An 18,373-nucleotide genomic window follows, 5' to 3' on the forward strand; every position below is an offset into this window, starting at 1 on the left:
ATCCATTTTTGGGCCTGTTGACACTCAAACTTCCACACCCCTTGGCAGCAGAATACACTTAACCTAAAGCAGTATTTGGGGTTGAGAAAAACATGGTGGGGTAAATAAATATGTATGTGAAATATGTATTGTTTGGGGTCTGTCTGACCCTGTGGTTCCATCTTACTCTACCTTCTATGATGGTGATGAAGCTGGATATCCCTAGGGGAGAAAGTACTGGTTTTAGCAAAAATAATTTGTGTAATTAAAGTTTATTTGAACACAAAATACTTTCTCTGTCTATAAAATAGCTGTTAGCAGTAGCAGCAGTATGTCTTGGCCAAGTGGGGGCTGATCTCTCCAGACTCGGTCTGCTGAGGGAATAGGGTATTTTAACTCTCACAGAAAGCAATGGCATAAGTCACCAAATGACTTTCTTGGGTCCCCACTGAAGCAGTGTAGCTCTCCATAGCATTTTTGGTGGTTATAGGTTAAGTAGGTTAAGTGTGTGGCCTCCTCATGCTTTTTCTCAAGCAGGGACTGTCCACAACCAGTGCTCACACCATGCTCTCTAAGTTCTCCTTAGACAAGGCCTCAGCTGCTGCCTCAGCCTGAGTCTCAGATAGTGTGTAGGAGTCCTGGTAATCTTGAAGTAGTTTGACTACCTCCAGGTGGTTGAACTGCACAGCGTCATCCAGGGGAATGTTGCCCCACCTGAGAGGAATAATGATCATAATCAGGCAAAGAAGACATGGAAAGTGCATTGGTTGTAAACATGTGCATGGTGGCTAGCCACAGTGGTGTGAAGCTGCGCCCACCTTCCCACCTCCCTTTTAGCCTAATCCTCACCTGTCCTTGACAAAAGGATTCACTTTGCAAGCCTCAATCAGGAATTTAACAACTTCAGTGTGTCCTGGGAATATAGACAGAAGGAAAATGAAGAGTATACAGGTCCTGAACCCTTTGGTGCACACCCTTGGCTGCTGGAGTCTGTACCCAGAGGGGAGGGGAGAAGGCCTCTTCCCATTTTGCTCCCTGCAGCAGTCAATATTAGTCTGGCCACAAACTGAAGGGCATCTGAACAAAACCATCTGCTGCTCCTATAACCCTAGGGCACATAAAATGGGGGTACTCTTGGTAGAAAAGAAAGGGCCTTAGGATTTGCTTCCCCTCTTTAACCCTTCAGATACCTTCAGCTGCAGCAACATGCAGAGCTGTGCGGGAGTCATAGTCTTTCTGTTCCATATCCATGGCTGACAGGGCAAATCTGAGGGTAGTGGAAAGCAGCTAGAGTTATCTAGATTAGTCTGGAATCACTAGTGTCCTTTCTGAAGTGGGATCAGACTGGATGAGTTCCATAGAGAATAAAACAGCTTATGCCAAGACTTGTAGGCTCTGAATAATGTATGTTCTATACTCAGATTAGACTGTTACTCCCCCATCAGAGATGTGGGAGTTGATGCTTCCAGAAACATTACTGCCTCCTTATAGTAGGTTCCCAGTACACATTTGTTGATGTTGGTAATCCTTTTGAGGCAGGCTCCCTACCTCCTAGGCCTCTGCTCTTAACACTGAAGTTAATAACAGTGGCTACCAGTAAGTTCTTATCCTATGGCAAGATAGGATAAGAACTTTACTTTTTTTTTTTTTTTAAATCTCATTTAAATGCAATTTATATCCAAATCATTCTGTCCAACTCCAAAACTAAAACACTTAACTATTTTGCTATGTTGCCTCCTAATAAGATCTCTGACCAGGAGTATTTTACTACATATATTTGGTCATAGAATTACCTTCGAAGAGCTGAGACATCTCCACTATAAGCAGCAAATAACAGGTTCACCACAGTCTTGTTCTGAAACACAAATCATACCCTCCTGAGATTAATTGTGGTTTTGAACCCACCCATGGCCAGCTCTGTCCTGTGACCCTCCTCCATGGATACTTAGGGTATTGCTGAAGTGTTGTGGAATGCTCAATTCTGAAATAGTGTTACAAGTCATCTGGGGTTTTCCTTACTCGAACTTCTCCCCCTTCACGACGTGGGTCTAACTTCCGAGCACAGTGCCGCAGGTTGTCATAGTTGTGGAAATTGAAGAGAGACACCAACTTCTAGAATTGTAAGCCAAAGATCTTATTTATTTACTCCTTGCACTTAGTAGAATCTCAAAATTGCATTATTTATTTAAAATAAAAGTGGCTACCATTAAATACATTTATTGCTTAATTCAAAAATATTAAGTACTGGCCAGGCACGGTGGCTCACACCTGTACTCCTAGCACTCTGGGAGGCCGAGGTGGGAGGATCGCTCAAGGTCTGGAGTTCAAGACCAGCCTGAGCAAGAAGGAGACCCTGTCTCTAATAAAAATTGAAAGAAATTAGTGGGATAACTAAAAGTATATATTCCCTCAGGATAGCTGGCGCTCTCGTTTAAATAAAAAATAAATAAAAAATAAAAGTATATAGAAAGAAAAATTAGCCAGGCATGGTGGTACATGCCTGTAGTCCCAGCTACTAGGGAGGCTGAGGCAGGAGGATTGCTTGAGCCCAGGAGTTTGAGGTTGCTGTGAGTCTGACGCCACAGCACTCTAGCCGGGCAACAGAGTGAGACTCTGTCTCAAAAACAAAAACCAAAAATATTAAGTACTATATGCAAAGCAGTTCACCTGGCAGAAGTTAATGCCCCTCTGGCTGTTCCCCAACTTGTCCAATGGAGGTGACAGACACATCATTCCCATGACATTGGGTACCACCAGAAGTATAGCTCCTGACACAGCTGACTTGGCTGGCAGGCCCACCTGGGGAACAAAGTTGAAGTTGAGGATGAGTTGGTGCCCGAAATTTGAGAAAATTAACAAGTAAGACTAGGCCGGGTACGGTGGCTCACGCCTATAATCCTAGCACTCTGGGAGGCCGAGGCAGGTGGATCCTTTGAGCTCAGGAGTTCAAGACCAGCCTGAGCAAGAGCGAGACCCTGTCACTACTAAAAAAATAAAAATAAAAATAAAATAAATAAAGAAGTTAGCTGGACAGCTAATAATATATATAAAAAATTAGCCAGGCATGGTGGTACATGTCTGTAGTCCCAGCTACTCAGGAGGCTGAGGCAGGAGTATCACTTGAGCCCAGGAGTTAGAGGTTGCTGTGAGCTAGGCTGATGCCATGGCACCCTAGCCCAGGCAACAGAGTGAGACTCTGTCTCAAAAGAAAAAAAAAAGAAATAAATAAAAAAATTAGCCAGTGGTGGTGCATGCCTGTAGTCCCAGCTACTTGGTAGGCTGAGGCAAGAGGATTGCTTGAGCCCAGGAGTTTGAGGTTGCTGTGAGCTAGATTGATGCCATGGCACTGTAGTTCAGGTGACAGAGTAAGACTCTGTCTCAAAAAAAAAACAACAACAACAAACCAAATAAGACTATACCAAGTGACTTAATGGGGCAAGACCACAACCCATCTCAACCTTTTTGCTTGTTAGTTAGCTTCTTTTCTTACTCCTGTCCTTTCTTCCTCTTAAATGTGTTGATTCATTCCACAGACATAGCCAAGAAAAAAACAAAATGAAAGATGATAATTTTTATAATTCTTTAAAAGGTAAAAAAAAGATTTGTTGATTTAGTTAGGAAATATTTGTTGCAATAACGACAGCATTTTGTGCTGGATGCTGTGCTAGAACTAGGACAGAGTCTCTCATTTAACTTACATTCTGGTGGGTAGGAGATAGGCAATAAACAGGTAAATAAACAGGCAAAAATAAATTTTAAAATAATTATAAATACTGAGAAGAAAAGAAGTCGAGAACTGTAAACAGAGGTGGAAGGGGGGCTAACTGAGATAGGGTGCTCAGAAAAGACTTTCTTTGGAAGTGGAATCTAAACTGAGACCCAGAGAACAGCCAGCCATGTGAAGGGTGATTCAGAAGCTGCAACATTTTATGTTTATATATTTGAGGAACTTGGTGTGTTTGACAAACTTCCCTAAGGATTTTCAACCTATTGCCTGGTTGAAAGTTTGTAAATCCACCTCTCTATCTTCAGAGACTCAGTGTTCTCTCTTTTTCGCATCAGGCTCATGGCATATGGATGGCAGGGCCAGAAACACTTACATGGAAGGCAAACTGGCCAGAGAAGTCGTACATGCCACAGGAATGCATGAGGCTTAGGGTGTTGCGTACTGCTTCAGCGCTCAGCACGCTCTCGCCTGTGATGGGGCAGATCCCGCCATTGGCGAGGGTGGCTGCCATGACACTCCCTGATTCACAGGTGACCTCCACAGAGCAAAGCTATGAAGACAAGGAGAGGTAAAGATGCGATGTGGACCTGAAGACTGTGGTCTTGAGTATAGAGCAATGTTCTCAGCATGTAGTTCCCCAGTGTTGAGGACTATCCCTCTTATCCCTCTTGTGAGTAGGCACAAGAGGGCAGTCTGTCCTATTCCCTTGTCCCTGATCAGTGTTTGCTTACCTGGAAGTAGAGATCAAGGGCAGCCATCATGTCCACCCCCTTAGGAAAGCACTGCAAGGAAGAAGAGGGGAAAGCATTTGGCAGAGCATCGGCAGCCCTTTAACACAGCCAGGGTCTCAGCCAAAGTCCCCAGTTCCTACTGCCCTTCCACCAGCAGCAGAATTCCCAGGGACTTTCTCTACCAGCCTCTCCCAGTTACCTTCTTTTCCTTGAGATAATAGCCGATGGCATAATTCCGATCCCCTGTTTCCTTCTCTGACTGGAATCTGAAGCAAACACCCAATTTAGTAGTTGAAGTTTGAGGGGTGGGTGTTGGGAGAAGGGGAAAAATTACCTTCCCTGAGAGAGACAGAACTACATCACACATCAAACTAAGTCAGCCCTTTTATAACTTCTCACAGTAATATTAGAGGAAACTTCTGAACCTGAGCAAACACTCAGCATAGCTTTGCTATAAAATATAGAGAAACAAAAACAAAAAAAGCCACCCCAAATTGTCCAGTCACCAGGTTCCCTAGACTAGATGAATAGACAATTTGGGGTGGAGTTTTTTTGTTCTAGTCTAGGGAAACTGGTGAGGGTTTTGTCTTTGGGTCTTGGCAAGAAAGGGCTCAGGTACAAATCATCACATTGCCCTTCTCATTACTAATTAGAAATGGAACAAATTATTTTACAAAGTAAATAAATGTCAATGAAGGGGCTCAGAGGAAGCTGGGAGGCCAAAGTTCCCCTGGAATTTCTTCCTTCCTAGATTCCCCCCTAAGATTCCTCCCTTCCCCATCCATGTATATGCCCCCCCTCCCCCCACTCCAATGCATTCAGCTGATCCTCTGAACAGGGCCTTACGTGGCATTGCTGAAACCCACGTATTCATTCCCAGCCATTTTGTTCAGATATTGCAACACCTGGAAGAGAAAAAGGCATGGGAGGCACCACTTGACTAAAGACCTCAACTTAACACAGCTGAGGCTGACTACACACGAGGCTATCAAGAGGCTTTACTATCTGAGGCCAGCAGATTCCCACAGCTCTGGAAATAAGGCTTCTAGTGTGGGCTGGTGCACCTGATAGTGGGTTAGAGCCAGGCACTGGGGCAGCTGGAGAGGATATGCCATGGGGAAAAGCAGCTGGGGGCAGCGTAGCAAGGGAACTTACAAAATCAAACTTCTCTGCTTTGTTACAGTCCATCTGCAGACAAAGAGAAGAGATCGAGTATTACAGGCCTAGGAGGATATCAGAGGGAAGGGTTGCGAGGACCTAGTGGAGTTGAAGTGTTAGACTGGTCTTCCTAGTGGAAATGTGTTATATTTTACAACGACTTTTTCTTTTTTGAGACAGAGTCTCGCTCTGTTGCTCTGGGTAGAATGCAGTGGCATCATTGGAGCTCACTGCAACCTCAAACTCCTGGGCTCATGTGATCCTCCTGCCTCAGCCTCCTTAATAGCTGGTACTAGAGGTCCATGCTACGTGCCTGGCTAATTTTTTCTATTTTTGGTGCTAGGATTACAGGCATGAGGCCAAAATGCCTGGCCAAAATGACTTTTTTTAAAAAACCCAAAACCCAACTGAGACTTTTTTATACCCATGAATATCTAGTGATTTTAAAAACCAAACCATGGTTGAGCGTGGTAGCTCACACCTGTAATCCTAGCACTCTGGAAGGCCGATTCGGGAAGTTCACTCAAGGTCAAGAGTTTGAAACCAGCCTGAGCAAGAGCGAGATCCCATCTCTACTAAAAATAGAAAGAAATTAATTGGCCAACTAAAAATATATATAGAAAAAATTAGCCAGGCATGGTGGCGCATGCCTGTAGTCCCAGCTTCTCGGGAGGCTGAGGCAGAAGGATTGCTTGAGCCCAGGAGTTTGAGGTTGCTGTGAGGTAGGCTGAGGCCACGGCACTCTAGGCCAGGCAACAGAGTGAGACTCTGTCTCAAAAAAAAAAAGACAAAAAACCTCAAACCATTTAGATTTTATATCAAGGAATGAGTGTACAGATAACCTCACTGCATCAATGAGCCTCACTCATCCTGAGTTTCACCCCCATTTCCTCTCTCAATCCAAAGCCTCATCCCTGATATCCATTTTCATCTTCCTGACTCCAGTCTTGTCCCTAAGCCCCACCCCTATCCCTGATCTCCATCTCCCCTCCTTACACCCACATTAGAGCCTGACTCCCACACCCATCTCCAAGATGGAATGGAGTAGCAGGAATGGGATGAGAGTGTCTGCTGAATATGTTGTAATCAATTATATTCATAACTGAAATAAAGCTAAAGATTTTAGCTGGGAGTCAAGTCCAACAGGGCCTACTTAGGTGGGAATGGGATGAGGCAGATTCCAGATACAGGGTTGTAGACAGCCATCACAGAATGAAGGGAGGGACCTGGCCTGGCCTCCTCCCCCAAACTCATTGCTTCCTGCACGTGTGTCAACTTTAGAGTCAACACGGCTGGGACTCTGACACCTGAATCCCTGGGGGAAGGGTTCCTAACACCACCTTCCCCAGGAAGGGCTGTGATTGGCTCCAGAGTGTTACTGCCCAGCTGCTCCCAGGTTGTTGCTCAAGCCCTGGGAGACCTACAGCTGATGGGCCAATCTGACACCCTTATTCAAGGCCAACTCACAGTTCCAGGTGACGTGAATAACTGCCCTGGCCTGGCCATTCACCCTTTTCTCCATGTGTCCCTCACCCAGAAGTGGCCAATCAGTACTTAACAGTGCTGTCCTCCCCTTGTCTCTGGCATTTGGCCCTTGGTTCTAGGCAGGGGTCAGGACCTGCTCACTTCTCTAAGGGCCAGGAAACTGTGGGCTCTAGACTCGTGGGGGACAGGGAACAGTACAAGGTGGGGGTTGGGACGGTGGTGCAGTCCCTTTTACTAACATCCTCAGCATTACACATGGGTCCCTGCTGTGTTCTCATGTGCCTCCTGGGGACCCTCAAAGGAGTCAGAGCCTCACTAGTCTCCCTGGACTGCTGAACAGATATGACGGATATGGGAATAAGGGACCTTAGAGAATAAGACCTTTCAGAGGTTAGGGTGGCACTGACCTTGATCAGGGAGCTGACGACAATGGCACCAGCATTGACCATGGGGTTATGGGGAATTCCTGGAGAAATACAAGCCACCCAGAGTCTTATTAGCCACTAAATAAAGCTTTCTTGGCAGCCTACCCACTCTGTAGGTTAGATAAGAAATATTTCTTTGCTGGGGAGAAAGGAATGACAGGGCTAATCGGGAAAGTCAGAGAAAGAAAGAAGCCTGGGGGAGGGGTAGGGATAAGGAGAAGGGAACAGCTACGAGTTTGGTCTGATTCTAGGTAGTGCTCACCTTCCTCATTGAGGGAGAGCTTGTTATAGCGCAGGCCGCTGGGCTCTTTGCCCACAAACTTGTGCACGTAGTCAGTGCCTAGGGTGCTTATGGAGATGGCGTAGGTGAGGGGTTTCACACAGGACTGCAGGCAGAAGGGGATCTTTGTGTGGCCCACAGAGTGCCTGGAGGCAGGCAGACAGGTGCCATGAAAGGGGCTGGCCTTTGTTTTGCACCTGTGCCCTGCCTCCCCTTCCATTTGCCCAGCATCTCACCGCTGACCATCCACAGTGCACAGGGAGACACCCCACAGGTCTGGGTTAGACTTGGCCAGCTGAGGGATGTAGGCTGCAACCTGGACATAAATAGGAAGAGAAAAGGGAGATGGATATGGAGAAGAGGAACAAAGTTCAGGTTGAGGATCAAGAAATCTTTTAGATGAAAGCCAAAATACTGTCTCCTCTTGGGCAAAGAGGTTCCTTCCTGCCTGTTGCTCCCACAAATGCCCAAGCTTTAAGTACTAGAGGACTAGTGTTAACACCTCTTTTAGAATTTGTCTAACAGGTTTTTCAGTCCTCACCAGAAGACCCAAAATAAAAAAAATAAAAAGTACTAGAGAGCTTTATTTTTCTGTAGCCCTGATCTTGTAGGAATGGCAGTAAAGCCCATGGGAGGTAAAAAAAAAAAAAAAAAAAGAATTCTGGGGTCAGCTTCTCTTTTCAGTTCTTAGGCTTAATTACCCTATAAGTCCCTTTGAAGACTCTATTGAACCTTTATGACAGTTGACCTTAATTGACCATAAAAACCTCAGATTCCCTCACCTGCTCTAGGAATCACATATATAGAAACAACATGAAGCCACTTCCCTATTTTTAGAGGATCTGCTTCTTGTCTCTCATCCACTGGATTCCCAGCCCCAGGAAATCTCTGAGAAGCAAGGTATATCTGGCCCAGATCCCTACTCCCTCCCTTAGTCCCCTGGGCCTCACTTTGCCTCCAGTGAGCTCTTTGGCATCCTCAAAGATGCGATCCACATGGCCCGTGAACTCCTCAAAATCAGGAATGACAAACTTCTTTCGGAATGCTTGGGTCAGGAGTACAATGTTGCTGCTCACACACCTGGATCCCAGACATGATTGGATTAGGTGGCTGGAGAGATGCAGCTGGGACTCACTCTGGAGCCATGGAAGTTGGGAATAAAGGAGGTTGTGTGTGGTCAGCAGGTTTGGGATCAACAGCTGTGTGACCTTTAGCAGGTCAGTTTATCTTTCTAGGTCTTAGTTTCGTAGCCACTAAAATGAGGGGTTGTAATGACATGGAAAGACCCTATGTCTTGGGATATGAGAAAAAATAAATATCAGAATAGTATGATGTATACCATATGTCACCTTTATATTTTAAAAATCCTAAATCATATAAGTATATTTATATTCATATATATGTAAATACATAGGACGTTATAGATACACACTAATCTGTTAACAATATTTACTTCTGGGAAAAGGGGACTGGGACTTGATAGAGAGGGAAAGGAGAACCTGTATTTCTATATGATTTGAACTTTTATAATGAGTATTGATATATTACTTGTTTATTATAATAAGTAATAAAATGAAGGGCTGAACTATACTATCCGTAAGATTCCTCCACCACAAGACTATCCACTTGGATAATCTATGTCCACAAACAGTTTGGAGAGCAGTGCCCTTGTTTCTGGGGCCCTCACTTTTGGAAGAGATCTCGGTCTAAAAGGCCACCACTGCTGGATTCTTGGACCATGCGGTGCATCTGACTCATACAGTCCTGGAGCCGGGGATCAGTTGTCTGCAGTCCGGTGGCCTTCAGTGCCTTTAGGAGAAAGAAGAGGCCTGGTAAGGTCAGCTACAAGGACAGTAATCTAATCCTAATAATCTTTCCCAATGGATACCTAATTAGCTTAGCCCCAACTACTACAATAGGTGGAACAAATGGGTTTGGAGACTAAGAAAGGAAGGAATGGAGCAGCTTTGAAGGCTAACAAGGCTTTCCTGCCCTTTTTCATGAGTCAGAGAGTTTAATCTTCCGACCTTGGGACAGGGATGGGATTGTCTTTTCAGCCTAGGCATCTGCTATTATCCATCTGTATTCTCCATCCTCACATATCAACCCATTACCAACACCCTGCAGTTGTCCTACCCTCCTTTCCCCACTTTCCAGAGGTCTTAAGGGATTAGGGTTCTGAACAGGTAGAGAGTAACTTACCGTAGTGAACTTGTGGATAGGGATTCGTTCCTGTCCCTCAGCAATGGTGTAGAAAAGCAAATCACCCAGGCGGGAGAGCATGCCACTCTCTGATGAATCACTGTTTGTGGGCAGAGACGGGAGGAGGGCAGGAGCCTGAGAACTGCTATCTACTCCTCCTTCTGGAACATGGGCTTATAAGTAGGTGGGTGTCCTCTTTCTATGTCTCTTCCTGGAACCATTTGATCTATCTCTCTAATTCTAACTTTCATGCCTGTCCTGAGAAGTTGTAAATCTTACTGTCTAGCTTTCTGTTACTCCTAACCTTCAAACATTTATTTCTAGCTGCCTTCTAGACCCTTCTACTTTTAGATGCCCCAAAGTCACTGAAAACTTAACATGTTCAAACCTGAGTCATCTCACCTCCTTCCCTCTTCTCTTGTGTTTCCCATCTGGGTTAATAGCATTACCACCCACCTAGGTGCTAAGCTGGAAATGTGGAATCATTTTGGTAGTTCCCACACCTTAAGTCCATATGCAGTTGGTCACCAACATTTGATGAATCTACCTTCATAATGTCCACAAATCCACCTTCTCTTCTCCTCTTCCCCTGTGCCAGCATGTAGTAGAAAGAACCAGAGTTTGCCCCTTAATAGCAAATCACTCTCCTTGTAGCTGACCTGTGATCTTGAGCAGGTCACCTAATATTTCTGAACCTGCTTCCTTATCTGTAAAATAAGGGTAGTAATGTCTACTTCACATGAGTGATATGAGTCCTCATGAAGATAATATTCCATGAAAAACTGTCTAATACAAAACAGATGCTCAAGGCCGGGCGCGGTGGCTCACGCCTGTAATCCTAGCACTTTGGGAGGCCGAGGCGGGCGGATCACTCAAGGTCAGGAGTTCGAAACCAGCCTGAGCGAGACCCCATCTCTACCAAAAATAGAAAGAAATTAATTGACCAACTAAAAATATATATACAAAAAATTAGCCGGGCATGGTGGCGCATGCCTGTAGTCCCAGCTACTCGGGAGGCTGAGGCAGTAGGATCGCTGAGCCCAGGAGATTGAGGTTGCTGTGAGCTAGGCTGACGCCACGGCACTCACTCTAGCCTGGGCAACAAAGTGAGACTCTGTCTCAAAAAAAACAAAAAAACAAAAAAACAGATGCTCAATTTATCATGCTTCTTTATTTTTTTTGAGACAGAGTCTCGCTTTGTTGCCCAGGCTAGAGTGAGTGCCGTGGCGTCAGCCTCCTGAGTAGCTGGGACTATAGGCATGCACCACCATGCCCGGCTAATTTTTTCTATATATATTAGTTGGCCAATTAATTTCTTTCTATTTATAGTAGAGACGGGGTCTCGCTCTTGCTCAGGCTCGTTAGCTCTCTGGGAGGCTGAGCTCAAACGATACGCCCGCCTCGGCCTCCCAGGGAACTAGGATTACAGGCGTGAGCCACTGCACAGGGCCTGTGCTTCTTTATCATCAGCTTTTTTTTTTTTATTTCGGCATATTATGGGGGTACAGATTTTAAGGTTTCAATAAATGCCCATATCATCAGCTTCTTATTGTCTGTTACCTAATTGCCATTATATTCTCTTGACTTCCAGTCAATCTTCCACAATAGGCCAGTTGTCTTTCTAAAACGCAATGTAACTTTTCTACTCAAAAACCTTTGGTAGGCCAGGTGCACCCAATAATCCTAGCACTCTGGGAGGCCAAGGTGGGTGGATTGCTCAAGGTCAGGAGTTTGAAACCAGCCTGAGCAAGAGCAAGACTCCGTCTCTACTAGAAGTAGAAATAAATTAATTGGCCAATTAAAAATATATATAGAAAAAATTAGCTGGGCATGGTGGTACATGCCTATAATCCCAGCAACTCGGGAGGCTGAGGCAGAAGGATTGCTTGAGCCCAGGAGTTTGAGGTTGCTGTGAGCTAGGCTGATGCCATGGCACTCACTCTAGCCTGGGCAACAGAGTGAGACTCTGTCTTAAAAAAAAAAAAAAGAAAGAAAAGAAAAAAAGCAAGGTGCAGGCTGGGCGCGGTGGCTCATGCCTGTAATCCTAGCACTCTGGGAGGCCAAGGCAGGCGGATTGCTCGAGGTCAGGAGTTCGAAACCAGCCTGAGCAAGAGCAAGACCCCATCTCTACTATAAATAGAAAGAAATTAATTGGCCAACTAATATATATAGAAAAAACGAGCCAGGCATGGTGGCACATGCCTGTAGTCCCAGCTACTCAGGAGGCTGAGGCAGGAGGATTGCCTGAGCCCAGGAGTTTGAGGTTGCTGTGAGCTAGGCTGATGCCATGGCACTCACTCTAGCCTGGGCAACAAAGTGAGACTCTGTCTCAAAAAAAAAAAAAAAGCAAGGTGCAGAACAATTGTATAGTATGACACCATTTGTATAAAGAAAAGGTAAAATAATATCAACATGTATTTTATGCATAAAATATCTCTGGAAGGCTATAGAAGGTATCAATGACATTGGATTGTCTCTTGGGAGAAAAATTTCCTAAGGAATTTATGCTAAGAAATAATTGAATAAGTGCACAAGAGTATATAATAACCAAATTGAAGACTGGTTAAATAAATTATGATTCTTCATACAATGGAATTTTTTAAAATGGAAAAATTGCAGCTATTAAAAATGACGATGTCATATGCACACACATATTCAATAATATTAAAAGCTGTCCATAAATGGAAAAGACAGGTTACCAAAGAAATATGAATATTATGATCCCATTTTTGTTAAATTACATACATATATGGGATACATATCATCATATTAATTGGTTATCTCTAATATTGAGATATTTTCTTGATACTGAAAGAATCAGAGTTCTGATTTTGTTTATTTTGTTTTTCTTTTAAAGCCAGAAATACAATAAAGCTAAATATTAAGCAATGAACAATTTGAATAACAAGTATTTCCTCTTTACTGCCCTCCTTTCCCAACACAGAAACCCCTCTCCCTCATGGTGTCACACTCCCAGAGCACATCACTCTCCATGGCTTTCAGCCCCTTCTGCCCAGGGATCAGTCCAAGGGAGTTACCAGGGGGTTCCCTGGAGCACAGGCAGCCATAGGCAGGAGAAACAAGGTCCCCTAAAAACACTGCCATCACCCTACTCCATGTGTATGGAGGAACTAGGGATACCTCTAGCTCCCCACCCACCTAGAAAGTGGACAGGTGAGGGAGGTTAAGCTTTTGCTCTATCCCACCACCACTTCTCCCATGGTGATTATTTGGGAGGAATTTGGGGTGAAGACTAGAACAGGAGGGAGAAGGCTTATCCTTTAAATGTTCTGGGTCTCTTTGAGAAAAGCCTGATGGAAAAGTACTGCAGAATAATGATTATTAATAAAAAAAATAATACCTATTGGTCTGCTACCCCTCAGTACAGGGACTCAAGTAGTTGTGAGGTAGTGCCCTGTCAGTCAGCTACTTTAATCATGGTGTGTATATGTTTCTGAGTGGCATCAGGTAAATGGCAACGGCTGGGGAGATGGGCCATTTCCTGTTCCTGGTATAATAGGGTAGGGGCTACTTTGACAGCATCTATGCTGGCCCTCTGGGAAAGACAAGATTTCCAGCCCAGCAGGGTCTGCGTTTTGGAGGGAAAAAGGCTCAGCCACCAAGGGTTCCTGGGCACGGGGGAGGGAAGGGTTTGGCCTCCTGGGCGGAAGTGCCCAAGGGAAAAGAACCCTTTGAATCAAGGAGCCTGAGCAGCACAAATAACGGCTCTGACTGGCTCTGGTTTGGGAAATTTACGTCTTAATGACTTTTCCTCCATCATAATTATTTTCCCCATTCAACAACCAATTTGGAAAAAAACACCTTTATTTTACAGATTAGGGGGTCTTGCTTACGCACATGCCCAGCACATAGACACTTATCTGCGCACCAATAATACATGCGCATACATATTACCTGCTGAGGACACGCACAATCACAGACACACCACATTGACACAGATCCAAGTACACTTGGACTTGAGGGGCAGGAGGCTGTTCCATACCCACTCATCCCTAGAATACACACGAGGACCCGAGAGGTGACAGAGGGTGAGGATGGGCGGGCGTGTACTCAGCCCAGCACTCAGACACGTGCACCAAGCAACAGTCCGCACCCATCTGCACTCCCAGTTAAGTACGCATCTTGGACAGGCACCATCCCGAGGGCCGACCTGCCCAAACGCCCTCCCCGGCTACCGCACGTCATAGCCCGAGTGTGCCGGACCCAAAGCCCCAAACCTAAAGAAAAAGGCATCGCAGGCTAGTGAGCGAGGAGAGGAGAGGGAAGAGGAGAGGGAAGATGAGAGGTGCTCCTCAGGGAAAGGGACTGGAAGCTAGCGAGAACGACAGTGGGAGTGGGAGCGCGCCTGTCCCCCGCCCCCCGTCCCACAAGTCTTACTGATCCTGGTGCTGTGGCTGGTGGCTGTGCTGCGTCTCTCTGCCCTGCGCCGCGGCCTCACTGAGGAGGTGCCGGACGCCCCCGCCAAGCAGGGGGCTCCGGCTCAGGTGACCCCAGCCTCCTCGCCGGCAGTCATTGCCCGCCCGGCTCAGCGCATTCTGCAGAGCCTTCATAGAGCGCATGCCCCCAGCGCGCCGCCGGCTCTGCCTGAGCGCCCAGGCAGTCTGAGCCGCGGTTGGAAGGGAGGGGCGGAGAAGTAGCAGGCGAGACCAGGTGCGAGGGAGCGGAGATGGAGTGCTGCGCTTGGGAGATGGAGAAGACCGGCACGGTGGGTGGGGCTGGAGTTGGAGGAGGGGCCAGCCCCTTCACAGCTCGCGCCCGGGCTAGAAGCACCCATACCCCTCAAGAGAGGGCATAGGTGAGGATTATGAGGGATAAAGGAGAACCTGGGTGGGGGTCTAGTGGGAGGAGAGGGGGTGGTGTCTGGGAGTCAAGATGGACAATGCCCAAGTCCAATCACTGAGGAAGCAAAAGCCTTGAGGCGGGGAAAGGCAGAGGCTACCCAATGAGAGCAAAGCGGTGGGCCGTCCGCACAAGCCCGCGGACTCTTCTGCGCGTGGTCCCCTGTGACTGGCAGTGAGTGCGGACGCTGAGGGCTGGAAAGCCGAAGTTGAGCTGAACCTCCGCGAAGCCGGGGGTTCCGCGGAGACGCGGCGGGGTTGGGGCTATGGGGTTCTCGGGTAGAGAGGAGTGCGCTGCCTCGGGAAAGAAGGATAAGAGTGAGCCCTGTTCAGGAGGTTCCTTAGAGAGCTTCGACATTCGAAGGCCAAAACCGGCCCTCAGTAACCCGCCGCGTAACGCAGTGTGGAGGCCAAACGCACCTTAGTCCCTGATGCGCGGTGGTGAGTGCGGCGTGGGAGGCCCGCAAACTACCGCGAGCAGACACAGCCCCTGAACTCTTTAGCGAGGCTGTGGGGCGGCGAAAAGGGAGTGGTTGTTAGAATGTGTGGGTTCTAATTTTAACTCTCTACCATTTATTTGGTGGCTGTGTAGGACTTGTTTTCTTATCTGTAAAGTTCAGGTATTGAAATAAGTCAGCGCACACAAAAACATTGTATAAACCATGAAGTGTTCCCAATTTTTTGCTGTTTTAGCTACTTGCCCTTGTCTTCCTCACGGACAGAAAAGAGATGATGGGCAAAAAGAAGAACTAAAAAATTCAGGACTTTTGCCATTTAAATTTAGGAGAAATTTTTGTCTCCAGTGTGCCTAAAGCAACGTCTGTATTTAGTAGGAACTCATTATGTAAATAGTAGCTGCTACTGAGTGCCTACGGTGTGACAACCACTTAGTTTATCTGGCTCTCTTACCAGAGACCTACAAAGCAGTTATTATTAGTCTCATTTTGAAGATAAGGAATCGAAGACTTGCAAATTAGGACTTCATGCATAAGGTAACCCAGCTAATAAGTACCAAGGTCAGAAATTAGGCCCAAGTCTTTTTTTTATTTATTTAAAAATTTTTTTCGGGGTGGGGGGGTGTCTTCCTATGAGGACCGGAAAACCTGGTAGACAAATAATAAAAGAGCTGTAACACTAGACTCAAGTCTTTTTGATTATAAGATTCTCTTTCCATTAATGCAGCCCTTCCCCAAAATTAGCCATTTTATTGAATTTTCCTGGGAAAATGACCCCATTACTAAAGGAGATATTTTATGTGAAAGCATTATGATACATTACTAGGAGTTTTCTCTTGGGGCAGCTCTGGCTGTATCACACAATACTAATTTTCTTTTAATTTTTGGATTAAAATGAGCATCAAGGATTAACCGTGGGAAAAATAAATATCAAAACTATACTCTGGGCTGTGCGCGGTGGCTCACGCCTGTAATCCTAGCAATCTGGGAGGCCCAGGTGGGTGTATCGTTTGAGCTCTGGAGTTTGAGACCAGCCTGAGCAAGAGCGAGACCCCGTCTCTACTAAAAATAGAAAGAAATTAATTGGACAGATTAAAACAAATTTTATATATATATATATATATATATATATATATTAGCCGGGCATGGTGGCGCATGCCTGTAGTCCCAGCAACTCGGGAGGCTGAAGCAGCAGGATCGCTTGAGCCCAGGAGTTTGAGGTTGCTGTGAGCTAGGCTGACGCCATGGCACTCTAGCCTGGGCAACAGAAAAAAAAACCCAAAAAAACTATACTCTGGTGTGTTCCATGGAAAGGCAGTTCTCCTTTTCCTTGGTTAGAATTGGAGGGTTTATTTGGTTTGAAACCAGATGGAATGAACTTTATTTAGTTTTTGTTTCTGTTCTTCTTTTCTGTAGTCATTCTCTGTCTGCCCTATCTGTTCTATAAATGGGACTACCTCTAATGCAGGGACTCCGGCTTGCTGTTTCATGCTTGCTTTCTTTGCCCAAGAGAGAAAGTTATGGCTCTTAATACTTTGTATTAACTCAATGGAGTATTAGTGTTTTCATATATAACAGGCTAATCTTATCCTTGTTTCGTAAGAATGTTGTTATTCTCTGAAGCTTTTCAATCTGTCCAAAAGAAAAATAACTTATGTTAGGGAATTTCTGAACATTACCCAGAAGTTACTTGCTGCCTTTATTTCCTATACCCGCTTCTTTGAATTAGCTTTAATTATAATCAGTAATGAGTTCCTCACTCTTTCTCCCAGTATTCTGCTGCATATAGGAACTGGTTGGGTAGCAAAGAAAATCTACCTTTAGAAACTGACGTTCTTTGCGTAGACAATTAGCTCCAGCTGCACTTTGTCCTTTGGACAGATTCTGTTTCCAGCACAAGGTTGCTTTATCTTTGCATGAGAATGGAGCATGATCTGGTGGGTACTTGGGAGGCCTATAGTACTCTGTAAAGTATGATACTCAAGAAGAACAAGTTTGTCATCCCAGGTGGCTAGAGCTTGACAGGGTCAGGTCCTTTTTTGTTTCTGATTTGACACGGACTCCTCTAGTTATAGTTGTGCTACAGTATTAGCCAACTATGACATGGGCAGCTAGAAATGAGGGTTTTCATAAGCAAAAGAAAGCTTTTGTATGTGTCTCTAACAGTGGGTTTTTAGGTCAATCCCTGACTGTCCCAGAATTTTGTGGTGTGTGAAGTAGGGTTGGTCTTTTTTTTTTTTTTTTTTTATTTTGGCATATTATGGGTTTATTTTTTATTTTATTTTTTTTGGGTTGGTCTTAATGATTTTGAATCCTTATCTTATTTAAGAAAAGCTAAATCCTTTGTGGCACAAAATTGGCAATGTGATGTTTGTGTTTAGAGAATGTTTTCTTATGATTTAGAGACTCATTTGTTCTACTCTTTAGACTGTAGCTAGATGTTAATTAGTCCAAGTGAAAGATTATTTCAGGTTTTTTAATTAATACTTGCTAGTGATACTACTGATGCCAACTCCTTCCTGCCTTAGTTTCTCCATTTGTAAAAGATAAACTTATATTTTACTGTGTAGGAGCTCTGAAATAATCAGCTTCCATTCATTCAATAAATATTTGTTGGCCTTCAGTGTGCCAGCCCCATTGCGGGGGAATCCACAAATTTTAAAAAATAAATAAGTTTCGGAGGGAGGGGTGCAAGGGCATTATTTGAAACCTTAAAATTTGTACCCCCATAATATGCTGAAATAAAAAAAATGAAATAAAAATAAAAACTTCATTGAAAAAATAAATAAATAAACAAGTTTCTATTGGGAGAAATGAGAAAGCTAATGTTTAAAATTCTTAATGGGCCAGAGGCAGTGGCTCATGCTTGTAATCCTAGTATTCTGGGAAGCCAAGGCAGGAGGATTACTTCAGGCCAGGAGTTCAAGACCAGTGTGAGCAACAAATGAAATCCCTGTTTCTACAAAAAATAGAAAAAATTAGCCAGGTACAGTGGCGTGCACCTGTAGTCCCAGCTATTTGGGAGGCTAAGGCAGGAAGGTCACTAGAGCCCAGGAGTTTGAGGTTGCAGCG

General features: G+C 45.1%; 1 protein-coding gene and 2 non-coding genes across 4 annotated transcripts; 1 reads left to right on the forward strand and 2 right to left on the reverse strand.

Moving 5' to 3' along the window:
• Positions 1 to 232: 232 nt before the first annotated feature.
• Positions 233 to 14,795, reverse strand: GLS2 (glutaminase 2). 2 transcript variants are annotated; one of them, XM_012754049.3, is made up of 18 exons: positions 14,386 to 14,794; positions 9,988 to 10,087; positions 9,473 to 9,594; positions 8,736 to 8,865; positions 8,022 to 8,101; positions 7,768 to 7,931; positions 7,488 to 7,546; positions 5,593 to 5,625; positions 5,284 to 5,342; positions 4,637 to 4,703; positions 4,438 to 4,488; positions 4,080 to 4,256; positions 2,647 to 2,778; positions 1,999 to 2,091; positions 1,773 to 1,834; positions 1,170 to 1,246; positions 829 to 892; positions 233 to 693 (listed from the first exon to the last, which is right to left on the reverse strand). In XM_012754049.3, exons 1-18 carry the CDS (start codon positions 14,565 to 14,567, stop codon positions 537 to 539), a joined length of 1,809 nt encoding a protein of 602 aa, XP_012609503.1. In that variant the 5' UTR covers positions 14,568 to 14,794; the 3' UTR covers positions 233 to 536. The 2 variants fall into 2 exon arrangements, with proteins under 2 accessions (XP_012609503.1, XP_012609509.1); XM_012754055.3 differs by lacking the exon at positions 4,438 to 4,488 and having other exon boundaries at positions 14,386 to 14,795.
• LOC142873586 (U7 small nuclear RNA) lies at positions 8,276 to 8,338 on the forward strand. The gene has a single exon (XR_012921586.1). It is a non-coding gene; the product is annotated as a U7 small nuclear RNA (small nuclear RNA).
• Positions 14,796 to 15,919: 1,124 nt separating the features above from the next.
• Positions 15,920 to 15,983, reverse strand: LOC142873587 (U7 small nuclear RNA). Its single transcript, XR_012921587.1, has one exon. It is a non-coding gene; the product is annotated as a U7 small nuclear RNA (small nuclear RNA).
• Positions 15,984 to 18,373: the final 2,390 nt, after the last annotated feature.

Source organism: Microcebus murinus, chromosome 10 (genome assembly GCF_040939455.1).
Source record: "Microcebus murinus isolate Inina chromosome 10, M.murinus_Inina_mat1.0, whole genome shotgun sequence".
Classification (NCBI taxonomy): domain Eukaryota; kingdom Metazoa; phylum Chordata; class Mammalia; order Primates; family Cheirogaleidae; genus Microcebus; species Microcebus murinus.